The following is a 14,828-nucleotide window of genomic DNA, read 5'->3' as shown; positions in this document are numbered from 1 at the left end:
TACCATGTGAAGAGTTTTGTTGGAAGTTGAATTTTTAGAGCTGAACAGCCTTGCTGTAAGGAGCAAAAATTAGGTGTAAGGATGTGCAGCAAAGTATTAATAATATTAACTTAAATTCACATTCATCTCAGATTTATTTCTGGACTATTTTTCCGGTAGTGAGAAATCTCCACCAAAGGCCCTAAAAGTATGTGTCCAAAGCTCAATGCACCTTATTCACTATTTCTGAAACTTCCTAAGAGCCAAAATTTGTGTTTTTATAGGCAAGTGCAAGACTCTCCACTAAGGGAGGAGACGTGGTACTTAGGACTGTATTTGGTTCAGTCTGATCAAGAGAGAGCCTTTGAGGAATAGCAGCACGACCGTGCTTACATTTTAATCTAAATTCTTTTGAATTCCTTTCCATGTGCAGTATTCAGAGGGTCTGGAAAAAAAACAAATGTAATACTTTGAGACTGTTCAACTAATTTAGGGTGTCTCAGAAATGGGGGAGGAAGCTGGACTTTGTCCTTCTTCAACTAGTTTGTGCTCCCCCCAAAACACTGTTTAATGCCAAATGAATCCTCATGCACACAAAGTGGGTCCCGTTCCCCCATGACCCATAAAGACAGGGCGTATACCTGGTCCTGAAGACTTTCCCCTCCTGGTCTGGCCGAGGACTCTTCACAGACAGCAAGGCTGCGAGTCAATTTACCTTTTCCTGCTCCTGACTGGGGAGGCGAAAGAAATGGGAAGGAAAGGAAAATAAAGGGAAAAAAAAAAAAAACAACCAGGAAATAAACTCAGGCTGTCAAAACATCTCCACCTTCTCTGGACATTCCCAAATCGAAATTTTTAAAAGCCAGCTTCAAATCCATAGCTCAGGGCTGTCTACACTGGTTCCAAGTCTTGGACCCCTAGGCTGATGGGAACAAAGCGTCTACTTTGGCTCAAAGCATCAGATCTGTGTTGACGGCGATGCAGGTGGAGGACAGCATGGAAGAATATATTTAAAGAAAACTCTTAGCAAACTGCCCATCGCACTGGGAACATACAAAGAATGTACAAGCAAGGAAGAAAAGACAACACAGATGGATTCTACTAAAACTGGATTTGAAAGTGATCTGACTGAGAAAATATGTTAAAAGTTGAAGACTGTATCCTAAACATCAGAACCTGTTTACTTCAAGGCAGAAACTAATTGGACATACAAAAAAATTTCCCCCAAATTTGATTTAAAATGAAAAAAATGAGCAGCAATTCATTTGTAAAGCACTGTCAAATTTGCCAGGATCAAATATATATACACTGCAGCTATGTGAACCCTCAATGCTCTAATTAAAAAGCACACAGAGCAAGAAAGAAAGAGCAGTGTCAACATGACCACATTAAACACAGGCAGCATGGGTGCAGCCAAGATCTACATACAACCCTGTGCCTCCTTGGCAAATCCTCTACCCCTATGTGACATATGGATATCAGGTCAACACAGAACTCCAGAACCCTACCTTGGATTTTCTTCTCTCTTGGTTCTGAGCCACCAGCCGCCTCTGTATGTTAGAAACAAAATCAAACAGACAAACAAACAGTCAACCAACAACCAGGAGAGGGAAGTGGGGGGGACAGAGAGAGAAAAAGATGTCACTAGAGTTGAAAAATAAATAACAACAGCAATCAGGCATTATAACCATGGGGAAGGAGGACTCCTGCCCTTGCTCCCCCAAAACTTTTGACCATTTAGCTTTTCTCCTTCCCTGCTTACAGAAGCTCATGCATGCTTAGTCGCTCCACTGTGTCTGACTCTTTGTGACCTTATGGACTGTAGCCCGCCAGGCTCCTCTGTTAACATGATTCTCCAGGCAAGAATACTGGAAAGGGTTGCCATTTCTTTCTCCAGGGGATCTTCCCGAACCGAGGATTGAACCAGTGTCTCTTACATCTCCTGCACTGGCAGGCAGGTTCTTTACTATCTGAGCCACCAGGGAAGCCCCACAGAAGCTTGTTGGGGAAGGCAAAGGCTGGCCCTGAGGTCATTTGGCCATTATGCCATTATCTGCCTTTGTGCATTTATGAAATAAAAACAGTTAACACTTTTGTAGTTTGGTTCACAGAAAATCAATACAGGTTTATTTACAAGTCTAGTTTGTTTTCCTTCTACCAAATCTCCTTCTCTCATAAATCCTGACCACTTAAACATATCACTTGTTGAGTACTCTGAATCACCCCCAAACTGCCCCCTGCCTCTTCCAGGGCATGCTCTCTTCCTGGCTGGGAATTCTAAGCTTTTCTGCTGATAAGAATCGATGCTTAGCCTGCGCAAGAAGGTCAACAGAGCTCATGTCTTTGATATTTCTTGGTCTGTCATGAGCTGACCCTTCCTCTTTTCATGGAATACAAATCTATTTTTAAAACTCAGCTAGTATAAAGCTGCCTCAGCAGAAGCCCTCCACAAACTCCTTGAGGTGGTCTGGAAATTAATATGGAGAAGCTGTGGGAAAATTCAGTCATTAAATATGTTCTTTTGTATATATATATATATATATATATATATATATACATACATACTATTTCAAAGGGCATTTTGACCAGAATGTAATGTTTAGTCAGAAAAAAAGGACTAATAAATGGGAAAAGAGAAGATTTGTTTTATGAATTTTCTGTTCATTTAACTTGGGATTCCCAGGTGACTCAGTGATAAAGAATCTGCCTGCCAATGCAGCGGGGAGATGTGGGTTCAATCTCTGGGTCAGGAAGATCCCCTGGAGGAGGAAATGGCAACCCACTCCAGTATTCTTGCCTGGAGGATCCCATGGACAGAGGAACCTGGGGGGCTCTGGTCAATGGGGTCTCAAAGAGTTGGACATGATTACACATGTTCATTTTACTAGTCAAACTCTTTACAAGCAAGAAGACAAACAAACCTTCAGAGTATCTTCAAAATGAAAGAAAGGGGTGCACACAGCAGTATGACAAATGGGATTTCTCCAGGCTCACCTGTAATTCCAGTTTCTCCTCCTCGTCCAGACTTTCAGATTTAATCACACCATTCTCCGGAGTGGCCGTCTCCTGCTCAGGCCCACCTTCCTCCACTATGGTCTGACTCAGGTCTCCTGGCTCAGACATTCTCCCAGATGCAAATTAAAATCACAAGGTTTGACACCCTATAAGGTGAAGACATCAGAAAGTAAAGTCAGCGCAGGGTGAAGTCTTGACCATTATGGTTGAGATACTGGATTCTTCCCTTTGTTCTCAAAATCAAATGAGCAACTCCAGCCTCCTTGCCAATTGCACCGAAAGAGAATAAAACAAGACCAAATCAAGGACCCCAGACAAACACCAAGAGGCAGATTTGGTCACTCAATCCACGACCCTTGACACACACATACACACGCTCCTATCAATACACCTTGCTGTCAGGGTGGATCAATACATCTTAAACTGAGACACCCAAGTCCCACACACCTCCCGGTTCCTATGCTCCACTCCAAAATGGAAGCAGAAGAAAAAGAGAGTATTTCCCCAACTCTTCCTCCGCTTCCGAGTTGGGAGGTGGTACCTGTTCTACAGCATCTCTAAGATGACTCACAAATGATTTGCAAGTTTCAACCATAGACATACCTTCCTGGGTCTAAGGGATTCAGTACACTCTACAGGGGGAGAAACCAACGTAAGAGGTAATAATTCAGAATACATACAGGATCCCAATATGGCAATAAACCATCAGGGACTTCAGACTTCAAACTGACAGAGATACTATTAAAAGCAGAAGCTCTCCCCCAGCCCCTGTCAGTGGCTGGTGCTGTGGAGATCCTTCGGAAGTAACTCTCAGGCAGGGAGCTCCAATGAAGTTATCACAACTGAACTCTGATGCTCCAGGCTCATAAGAGATGACTACACAGATGCTAGAAATGACTTTTCTAAGTATAAGCCTGTTATTAGTATTTTTTTCTCCCTACCTCCATAAAGCCCCTGACAGTTCCCCTTCTGATGTGCTGTCAAATGAGGCTCATGAATAATTCAGCTTTTACTTCCTCCTCAGTTTTTTTTTTTAAGAAAGAAAAAAGGAGAAAAAGGAAGGAAAGGGAAAAAAAAGAGGAAAGAAAGAAGGAAATAAAAAAAAGGACAGGAAAAAAGAAGAAAGGAAGGAAGGAAAAAAGAAAAAATAAAAGACAGAAAGACCTTGTAGCCTAGAAAGTCACTTCTTTCACAAAAATTCCCAAGTAATGACTGCCCTGTTCCCAGTCATTACAACAGTAATTATTAATGGACATATCAGTGTCTTGATATGTTTATCTGGGAGTGTTTAAGTACCATATACTAATTCAGTAACTTTATTTCCAAGTGGACATAGGAAGCATGAGAAAAATCTAATAAGACAGTAATTTCTGTTGCAAATATGCTAAGACCTACCATGATAGGACAGATGGTATTTAATGATACTGTTAAAAAAACACAGGCTCACTTGGCAAAGGATTGTGGGGATGGAAAAGGAAAAGTTTTCATCAGGGATGATGGAGTTTGCGAGGGGCCAGTGAGCAAGGCTCAGAGGTTTGAGGAGGTTTGAGGATATTCCCTTCAGTGTACCTGACAGATCTCTCATATTTCAGTGACACAGGGGAGAGATGCAGTTAACCAAATAAAAAGTTCTGTTTCTCAAAGCAAACAGTTTGTTTCTCAATGTACTGAGTCGGGGGAGGAGACAGGACTTCTGTTGCCCTAACTTTTTTTCCTGGAGCATTTCAATCAAAAACAGATCGTGACCAGATTTCTTTAAAAAAATGAAATGCACAAATTGAGCTCTAATTTTACAAACTCTGAGCCAGCTGAATCCCTTATACAGATGCTGTCTGTTTGGGTGGCCTTTCAGGAACTGTTCCATGCAAACATGCACATTTACAGACTGAGGAAAACATACAGATGAAGTGATAGCCATCCGATGACAGCTCTTTACCTTTCGTGCAGGAGTCCGGCTGCCGGTCTTGGCAACTTAGGAGCGGCTTCTGTCCTTCTTCGCTGGGAAAATCCACACGTGGGATCAGAGACAACGGGAGTCCCATGTCCCCATTAACAGTTCAAAACGCCCATCTCCATGTGATTCCCTTACACGGTCTGACACATCGTCCACCTGAAAAAAGACGAAAAGTCAACAGTAACGATAATGGCAATAATCATGGTAGGGGCAAAGGACTAAACAAACAAGACTGGGTTCCTAACACTGATGACCGGCCTCCAGCAAACCACGTTCACGGCTTGATCCACTCCACCTGTCCCAAGCTGCCTGCTTCTTCTCTAATGAAGGCTCCAGCCGGCTGTTCAAGTCAAGAGCGGCACCCACGCAACGAGCTAAAATTAACAATTGCATTATGCGCCGAAGATTACTCACTTCATTTTTAACCTTTTTTAGTGAAATCTCGCACTTTATATTAAAAAAAAAAAACAACAAGCTTGTGTGTTTGCCTCCATGACAATCCAGATCACCTAAGAGCAAAAAAGTCTTGCCTCCCTTTTTTAACCCCAGCCTTTGTCTTAATTATAGATCAATATAATCTCCAGAGTACTGTTTTTTTTTTGGTGACTCTTTTCTTTAGGAAAGCTATCCTAAGAAAGCACGTTGAACGATTTTTGACTTAATGAGGCATTAGCTGTAAAAGTGAAAAAAAAATACAAAGAAAGGAAAAAGAAAACTTTCATAATGATATTGTTGAGAGTGCTCTTTTTTTTCCTCCACTGACAGTTCAGGAAGAATTCCTAATATTCTCGTCGCTGGGTGAACACCATCAATCGGTCCCCCACCCTCCCCATGAGGACTGCCACCACCAGCTGGGTATTCTGTTTGACAGCGAAGCAATCCTGCGGAGGGATTCAACAGACATGCAAACTTTTGAACCTGTTGAAAACAATCCCTGCTAGAACGTGCACTTTCCTTTTCTCGCAACTCCTCCAGGAGCAGCAGCGAAGACAGCCTGAATGCAAACAGAGACGGATTCCTAATACCATTTGCCCAATCCAAGCTGTATCTCTCTCCCAGCGCTGCAACTCTACCCTGGCGCACATCTGCTGAGTATAACAGCCTGCACACGTGTTCCGCCACAGACCCGACTTTGAAAACGCTCAGTGCATCTCAGTTATTTACTCTGAAGTTTAGAAACCCCCCTTGGCCCCCCCTCTCTCCCCCTCCCAAGCCGCCAGGAGCACAGCTGGCTCCTCATCAGGTTTTACTGCAGCTTAATGAACAGCCTATTGGGTTATGACTCCATTTGTTGTGTGAGAGGAAAACAACTGTTGAAAGTTCAATCATTTCTACAGTCAATCCTTTCCAGCTTGATTGACGGCTTTATTAAAAAGGCTGTACAAAGTGTTTCTTGTGCTGTTAAAAATTATATAACTATTTTTTAAGGACATATTGGCGAAGGAAATAAGAAGTTAGAATCAAAATGCATTGGTCATCGACAGTAATTTTAATTTTTCAATTTTGACCAGTTTTGCATCCTAAACACTTGATATTAAATAGAAGTCAACATGCCTTAAAATTAGGATATATTTAAACAACGGGCCACATATCTAATATGTCTTAAAATAGAGGCACCTGTGATGGATGGATTTACCAAATGCTTTCTGGCTTCTGTTTTCCTTTTGTCAAAGAGAATGAAGTTATCAATGATCACTGCAGCCTTCCCATCTCCTTTTTCTGATGCTCCTATTTGCACAGCGGGGTTAATCCAGCCAGTGAAGTGCTCGTGCGGTTTTCAGATCTAAGCCTTAGATGCCTTATTCCAGCCCCAGTAGGTGGATGCAAGATATAATTCTTTCCACGAAGAAAGAACAAACTGATATTCACGTAACCATCTCAGAGCGTGAACAGCCTGGATATATAGTGTGTGCGTAATTACCAGGACACGTTTGGAAATAGCACTGTGCTCTAAAGCCAGCGAGGTATTATTCTTGCATTCCTGAATCATAAAGTCATCATCCACCAAGATAAAAGGGAGTATGGGCATATGGGAACGAGCAGAGAGGAACATATGGATCACAAATATTTTTGTAACTGATTAAAATTGTTCTCTTTGCTAAGAAAGTGTTGCCAGGAAATCAACCCTAGTCCAGCTTTTCTGTTCCCCTAACTAACCCGACTCTTCCTCTGTCATTTAATCTTCACTTGTTCCGATTTCTCCCATTTTACACAGAGAGGCAAAACCATGTCTAACAAATATATTTTATCCAACATTTGGTTAATGGATATTCTGGCCAAGTGTCAAGTGTTATGTGGTTGTGGTATGGGGGGAGGGAGAAAAAGAGGAGACACTCAACAAATGCACAAAATAAAAGTTACTGCAGTTCTTTCAGTTACAAGATTTTAACCATAGATTAGGAGGTGATATTGAGCAAAGGCAGGCAATGAACAAGCTATAGGAAACTGATCAATAACACTAGCAGCTCTTTACAATGAGCACAATAGTGACCATTTCACATTCTATTCATGTTGTTTCTTATTTTTTTGGCTGACTTTAGAGTCGGACACGATTGAAGTGACTTAGCAGCAGTAGCAGCAGGGTTGCAAATAGTAGCAGCTGAGTTTGTGGGGATGAGAAAGAGAGGGAGAGAGAAGTACAATGCAAAAGACCAAATATTCTGTCTTTCATCATCACCAACAAAATAGGTGTGTCCTAATTGTCTATGTGTGTGCATGTTACATATATTAATCGCTGGGCTGTTGGGTGGAGAAATAAAGCTTGAGGTTTGATTCCAATTCTAGCAGTGATTTATTTCTCAGAGGATATCTAAAATGGGACATCAAATTCTATTTGCAAGCTGGGAGGGCCACTTTATTAGTCACTTTTGTCACAGTCCTTCTACTCAAAATCAGCAGAGGATGACTCATCCCAAATCACTATAGGTCCTTTATGATGAAACAACATAATCAAGATTTCCTTATGTGAACAATTGAGATGGTTCTCGCTTCTACACCATTCCTTCTTTTTTTAGCTGGTCGCAGTTCTGCAAATGTAAGCTGCTGGCGAACTGTGATATTAGTCATCTGTCAATTGGCTGCAAAAGGTATTTAAATGCAACCCCTTAGCAACCAAAGACACATCCTAGTCTCAAAGCAGTTATTCTGTTAAAGTTTAAAAAAAATAGTTTGAAGGTTTAAGTTTAAAGACTTAAAAAGAGAGAAAAGTAATTGAAATGTAATCCTTTTAGAAATGAGAGCCACCATGGCATCAAGGCATGAACAGAAGGTACAGATTAATACCTTCAGTGAGCTTGAATATTCCCCCAGGTTACAGAAAGATGTCAATACGAAAATTTCACATAAGTTTACTTTCCCAAAGAAAATGTTTTCCTTCAATATACATGTATAAGAAACACTCAACCAGGAGTTCTATCCTTTCATTAAACTCCTTTTGGTCAACTCCATGCACAAGCATTCTGTAAGATTCTTGAACCACCCATGCAAATGCCAAAATAACCGACAACTGTTTTGGAGGAAGAACCTAGGAGGAGATTTAAGAAGAGGAATTTTCATACTAGGGGTTTAAGGGTAGAATTATTTTACATGAATATTCTTATTTCAACTTGGATAGCTAAGCAGTTTATAAATATACAGTAATTCATATGAAGAACAGCACTTTTTCTTATTACAGCAAACTGGACACAAACATAACCTTCATCAACATTTATCAGGCTTCCAATAATGGAAATAACTGATGTCAAAGCTTTGGACATAAGAACAGTACCACAAAAATCATAAGTGCCTTTAAAAATAAGAGGGGTCGGATCTCAATAAAAACATTCCAAGGAAAAAAAAAAAAACAATGTTTCAATTCTTTACTTTCCTAAAAAGTGTTCATGGAATCTCTACCATGTACAAGGATGTGCTAATACAATCTCAAAAGGAAAAATCTTTTTTTTTTAAAGAATATAATAAAAGTTAAATAATTCTTATGGATCCACATGAAAAAATTTAAACAATTTTATTTTCATCATCCTCTTTTTGATTAGTCATCAACTGGAAGATAAAGATGTATTCTGTTTTATAATTCTTAAATGTTTTCTCAGTGTATTTCAAAAGAAGAAAGGCATAAACTTGGGAGAAGGAAATAATGTACTGGGTCCCATAATAAATATTTGGATATCCCCACAGAGTGAACTAGTTGATAAAATTAATAAAGCAAAATGTAGCAGAGACTGACATAAGATTCTACATTTGGGTTCAAAAAAATAGTTGCATAATTTTGAATTTTTAGTTTAGACAAGAGAAGACTTAGGGAGGACAAATAGCTATTTTCTTATGCTATTTTAAAACATTCAGAAAACAAGGAATTGGTCTTACTTGGTATTGCTTCAAAAGTTAGCACTAGGCAAAAAAAAAAAAAAAAACCAACACAAAGAACAACCTACCTTTTTAAACACAGAACTACCATATGACCCAGTAATTCAACTCCTAGATGGATATCCAAAAAAAAAAAAAAAACCAGAAACCTAGGACTAGAACACCAATGTTCATGGCAGCATTATTCACAATGGCCGAAAGGTATCCATCAGTGGATGAATGGATAAACTTAATGTGGTATACAGACGATGGAATATTATTCTGTCTTAAAAAGGAATGAAATTGACGTTGCAATATGGATGGACTTTGAAAATATTATTCTTAGTAAAATGAGTCAGACACGGAGAACAAATGTGGTGTGATTCTGCTTACACAAGGTACCTAGAACAGGCAAATTCATGGAGACAGAAAATAGAGCAGAGACTATCAGGAGCTGGAGGTAAGAAAGGAAGGGGTTACTGTTTAACTGGTACAGAGCTTTGTGGGGGATGATGGAGAAGTTGTGAGTATAGATGTGATGGCTTCACTGTTTAATGCCACTGAATTGTACACTTAGGAGCAACTAAAATGATAAAATATTATGTATATGTCACCAGGAAAGAACTTAAAAAACTCTTTTCTTCTGGAATATGATTTAAAAGGAAACAAATCAATATACGTACAAACAGACCAAAGGCAGAAAACGACAGAGGAAGTGGCCTTTTACTTTACAAAACTGCTTCTGGGGTACTGATAACACTGATATATGTAAGGACAAGTGTGGTGGATGTAACCTGCTTGGTGTGTGCTGATTCAAAAAGGTACACAATAAGGACCATCCTCCTTCTCCTCATGATCATCTTAGCAGTCTCGTCTTTGGCAAGACAAGCTTTGTTATTTAACCATCCAAAGTGGAAGCTGCAGGGATGAAAGGTTAGGATGTGACGATCTTCAGAGTCTGAAGGTCTTCCACTGCATCTCTACTAGAATCAAGGTGTGTTTGGCCAATGTGTCTTCATCCACAAAAGGCAACAGAAACTACTTCTAACTGCAAGACAACCCCGGGTGCATCTTACTGCAATACAAACACCCACTGTCAATCATCTGGATGAGAGGGCTGGAGCTAGCCGCTCTGTCACATCACTGACTCAGTATTTTGCACACTTTTTTTTTAAACGGCAGATAAGGAGAGTTTTCTGACCAAAATAAATAGCACAGAGCACAAGGCCAGTGGCCCTGCTGCCACGTTAGACTGAGAAAGCATTAAAGGTCACTTCAGTTTGACTGGGCGACCCCTGGGACCACTCCCAGGATTTTAAAATAGTCTCAAACTTTCATAAGCCATGCAGGGTAATCACCACCTTATGTTTCTTGCCTCAATCTGTTAATTGTCTAGGCATGACTTATCTATATACAAGGTAGTGTCACCAACCTCCAGTCATGTGCAAACTCAAAGAAAATGTGCGAGTACTCAGAGAACCACAGCCTTGCCAAGAACCAAGAATCAGCCAGTCTAGCTGATACTAAATGCATTGTCTTGGAGAAGATCCATAACCAGATAGTGGCAGAGCTGGGTCAAAAACACTGTCATTTAGACTGAGGATCAGAGCTCTTCTTAAAACCACATGTTCCTATAGTGACTGGGGCTTTATTAGAAATATAGACAAGGTGAATCTAATCTGTTCCATTAATTTCCAGGGTATTTCAAGAGATACATTTCTTCCCCTGAACCACTATCTTCTTCCTCTAGCCAGTGTATCTTCATATACTGCAAAGAGTCTGCATGAATAGTCTGCCTGATAATGGCATGTGTCTTTCTTGATATTATCCCTAATATTTTATGGACACGTGGACCTCTAGACATCATGCTTGGCATTGTTCTTTGAAACCCCCAAAAGCCTATAAGCCACAGTCATCAGAATGACCTCAAGTTATAGGCTAACCATCTGCCCAATTTCCTCCTTCACTTCTACAGCTCATGGTACCTTCTTTCTAGAGGCCATACAGGAATCAGATGCCTGCAAGATTCCCAGATAAAGTGTACTCACATTTGTTAAAATGTGGAATAATGTATTTGAATCTACTGGGGCCAGAACACGTTTAATATTGAGAAATGAACGTCTTCCTAATCTTTAAGCAAAGAACCGGAATCTTAGACTTGGGAAGTTGTTTTTTTCTTCTGAGTGTAACTAAAGCAAATTTTCTGGGAACATAAGTAACACTGCTGGGATCTTATAGCTAACAATGCCATGTAACTCTGGTTTCTTAATAGACCTTCCAGGAATTCTACCACATTACACACTTACCCTAAATATTTCCCTCAATATCACTGCTCCATAATCTCCTGGGACGAACAAAACTATTTTAGGGAAGGGAGGGGGGGTGATGAATTGAAATGATACGTTTGCTTGAATGTTATTAATCTCACAGATGTTAGAACTTCTGTATTCTCAATTTAGTTCAATAAAGTATTTTAAAATGTCCTCTTTCAGCGGATCTAGATGCCAAAGATATATAATCCATTATTGATGTCCATTTATGTATACTGGTGGTGAAGTGGTACAGAATTCGCCTGCCAATGTAAGAGATGCAGGTTTGATCCCTGGGTCGGGAAGAGCCCCTGGAGAAGGATCTCCAGTACTGGAGTGGCAACCCACTTCAGTATTCTTGTCTGGAGAATTCCATGGACAGAGGAGCCTGGTGGGCTGCAGTCCACAGAGTTGCAAAGAGTTGGATGCAGCTACACACACACATGTATACTGGAGACACCTTGTAATCGGACGAGGATATATCATGAAATGCAGATTTTCAACTGTGGCTTAAAGAATTCAAAGTTATACAAATTCATCATGAAGAGGAAAAGCCCTTCAAAAAAAAGGCTAGTGATAAATATTAATTTTATTCAGCACATCTGACTGAACACTTTTGTCTTTTATTTCTATAAGAAGCGGAAGTAGAATCTGTCATTTCAAAAACAAAGAAACTGAACAAATGTGACGCAGTTATAGGTGCCAGAATGTGAGCTGTTCAGAAAAGAAGAAAAGAATAGACACTTAGGGAAAATGAGAAAAAGCAAAAATAAGTGGATAAATTATTATTCTGTTAGATTTTTGAAATGGTGATAAGGTTTGTGTTCTGTCCATTTATAATTTGGGAAAAGTAAGAGGCTTTCATGGCCACAGTGTCTTTATTTTCCCTTATGTCAGTGGATAATGTGTGGTGCCATCGCCTGTGAATACTTCAAGTCTTAAGGTTGCTTTTTCAGAATTATTACTAGCTAATACCATCAGTACGTCTAATCAAAAGCAATCAACGTAGAAGTTTAAATTACCCACCCATGACCTCAGCTCTGCCTCCGCCCACCCCCGCACGACGCCAGAAGAATGGAAAGATTCTCCACCGGAGCAAAGGAATTAAAGGATGCTTCAACTCAAATAAAAAGCTAAAAGGTGGGCCTAAAGGTCTGTGAGTGCAGGAAGTGACTTCTACACCCATGAGGCAGGGAGAAAGGCAGGAGAGAGGTTTACTAGAAATGGATATCTGCTGCTGCCATCTCAAGAAGAGCAGGGGAGATTTCAAGAGACACAGGAACAAAAGAGTTTTAATTCTGTCGGGCGGATCTGGGCTACAAATTGAGTATTAACATACTGACAGCAAATGGCAACTCACTCCAGGATTCCTGCCTGGGAAGCCCCATGGACAGAGGAGCCTGGCAGGCTACAGTTCATGGGGTCACCAACAGACAGACATGACTTAGCAACTAAACCACCACTGCATACTGACAGCAAGCTCTTTCCACAAGATCCAACAATCACACCATTAAATGCTTTTATTATTTACCTCCACATGGGTGATTCTGGAGCGTTTTCCATAGATTATTACACTTTATCCTCGTCTCAACTGCACTATTCATTGCTAGCCTCCAGTGAGGAAGACAATCGGTTGCCTACTCACCCCGTCTCTTTAGTGAGAGGGCAGCTGGCTGTTGGCTCTCGTCCATCACTGAAATCCCCAGGTCTTAGAATCTCAGATGAGTCACCCTTTAACAAGGCTCAATGTTCTAACTAAGTAGTAAGAGTCATTCTCCCACTACTGTTACATAAACTACACAATGGCTGAGATTTTTGCCTGGCTAGCCTACTTCTGTACTAACTCCAGTGCTGAGAACAGCCCCTGAAACAGAGTAGGACCTGCTGACTCAGTGAATGAAAAAGGGCTCCAAGTTCTACCTGAATTCTGATCAGTGATGGCTGGGTCACTGTTTTTCTGCTTCTTCCATCTAAAAAAGCCAGGGCATGTACCCACTCAGAGACCTATTAACCAGTGTGTAAGGTTAAAGGAAAACACTCAACAGTGGCTAAAAGGGCAAAACCATGGCATGCTTTTGGACGGGTGATTCTCAAGAGGGCTTTGGTCTGACCGAGCTCTGTGTGTCTGTGATAATGGGCCAGGCCATTCACAGACAGCACCTGCCTTTGGGGGGCCTTTTGGATAGGATGCTAGAGAAAGGAAAGAGATGATGCTTGTCCCAGGGGAGCTACCAATCCAATGAGAGAGCTCAGCAGACAGAGGGATTTGAGAGCAAAGCCATCCCCTCCAGATGACTAATGCATACAACACAAACGATACACTGTAGCCTGCCAGGGTCATAAGAGTTGGACATGGCTTAGTGACTAAACAACATACATAAAAGAGATAACTAACAAGAACCTACGTTATACATAGCACAGGGAACTCTACTCAATCCTCTGTGATAGCCTCTATGGGAAAATCATTTAAAAAAGAGTAGACATATGTATGACTGAATCACTTTGCTGTATACCTGAAACTCACGCAACATTGCAGCTCAACCATACGCCAAAAAAGAAAAAAAGAAAGATAAAAGGAAAATGTGAACCCCTGACCCGAAGATCCACACGGAGGTGAGTGTTTTCAGGGCCTTGACAGTATGAGTTTTCCTGAGAAAGTGACTGCATCCATTAAATATATGATTTATCACAATTAAACTGGCCAGACAGTTAGGCCTTGCTCACATTTCCAGACTAAAAACAGATAGAGAAGTAGTGTCCCATCCCTTTGAAACTGCTTTTTTGGTCGGAAACTCTGCTTTTTTGGTCATTATATCGAGTTTCATGGACTCTCATCCAGTGCTCACTTCATTGGGCCCCTGACCTGTGTCATCAGGCCCCTGACCTTTGTCATCAGGCCCCTGACCTGTGTCATCAGGCCCCTCACCTGTGCCATCAGGCCCCTGACCTGTGTCATCAGGCCCCTGACCTTTGTCATCAGGCCCCTCACCTGTGCCATCAGGCCCCTGACCTGTGTCATCAGGCCCCTGACCTTTGTCATCAGGCCCCTGACCTGTGTCATCAGGCCCCTGACCTATGTCATCAGGCCCCTGACCTGTGCCATCAGGTCTCTCAGATGACATACCCCCACCCCTCAAGATGCAGTGGTGCTCAGCCCACAAAGAGAAGGATAATACACCTACAGACTCCTGGCCATCTCTGCTCCATCTTGAATGCAGGGACCCTTTTCC

The 14,828-nt window shown here is 41.1% G+C and overlaps 1 protein-coding gene across 16 annotated transcripts in view; it reads right to left on the bottom strand.

The window, feature by feature from the left end:
- The window catches only part of ARPP21 (cAMP regulated phosphoprotein 21), a 162,520-nt gene that overhangs the window by 110,287 nt on the left and 37,405 nt on the right, over positions 1-14,828 (bottom strand). For 13 of the 16 annotated variants that reach the window (XM_070359978.1, XM_070359990.1, XM_070359974.1 and 10 more), the window contains exons 2-5: positions 4,931-5,104; positions 2,974-3,140; positions 1,488-1,529; positions 621-710 (exon numbers count right to left, since the gene is read on the bottom strand). In XM_070359978.1, the coding sequence (XP_070216079.1) occupies positions 621-710; positions 1,488-1,529; positions 2,974-3,102 (261 nt within the window). In that variant the 5' untranslated portion in view covers positions 3,103-3,140; positions 4,931-5,104. Of the gene's footprint in view, positions 1-620; positions 711-1,487; positions 1,530-2,973; positions 3,141-4,930; positions 5,105-5,193; positions 6,004-6,565; positions 6,787-14,828 lie in introns of those variants that run through there. The other 3 variants (XM_070359975.1, XM_070359977.1, XM_070359976.1) reach the window with 3 other exon arrangements.

Source organism: Bos mutus, chromosome 22 (genome assembly GCF_027580195.1).
Source record: "Bos mutus isolate GX-2022 chromosome 22, NWIPB_WYAK_1.1, whole genome shotgun sequence".
Classification (NCBI taxonomy): domain Eukaryota; kingdom Metazoa; phylum Chordata; class Mammalia; order Artiodactyla; family Bovidae; genus Bos; species Bos mutus.
This window is presented reverse-complemented; position numbering and strand designations above follow the sequence as displayed.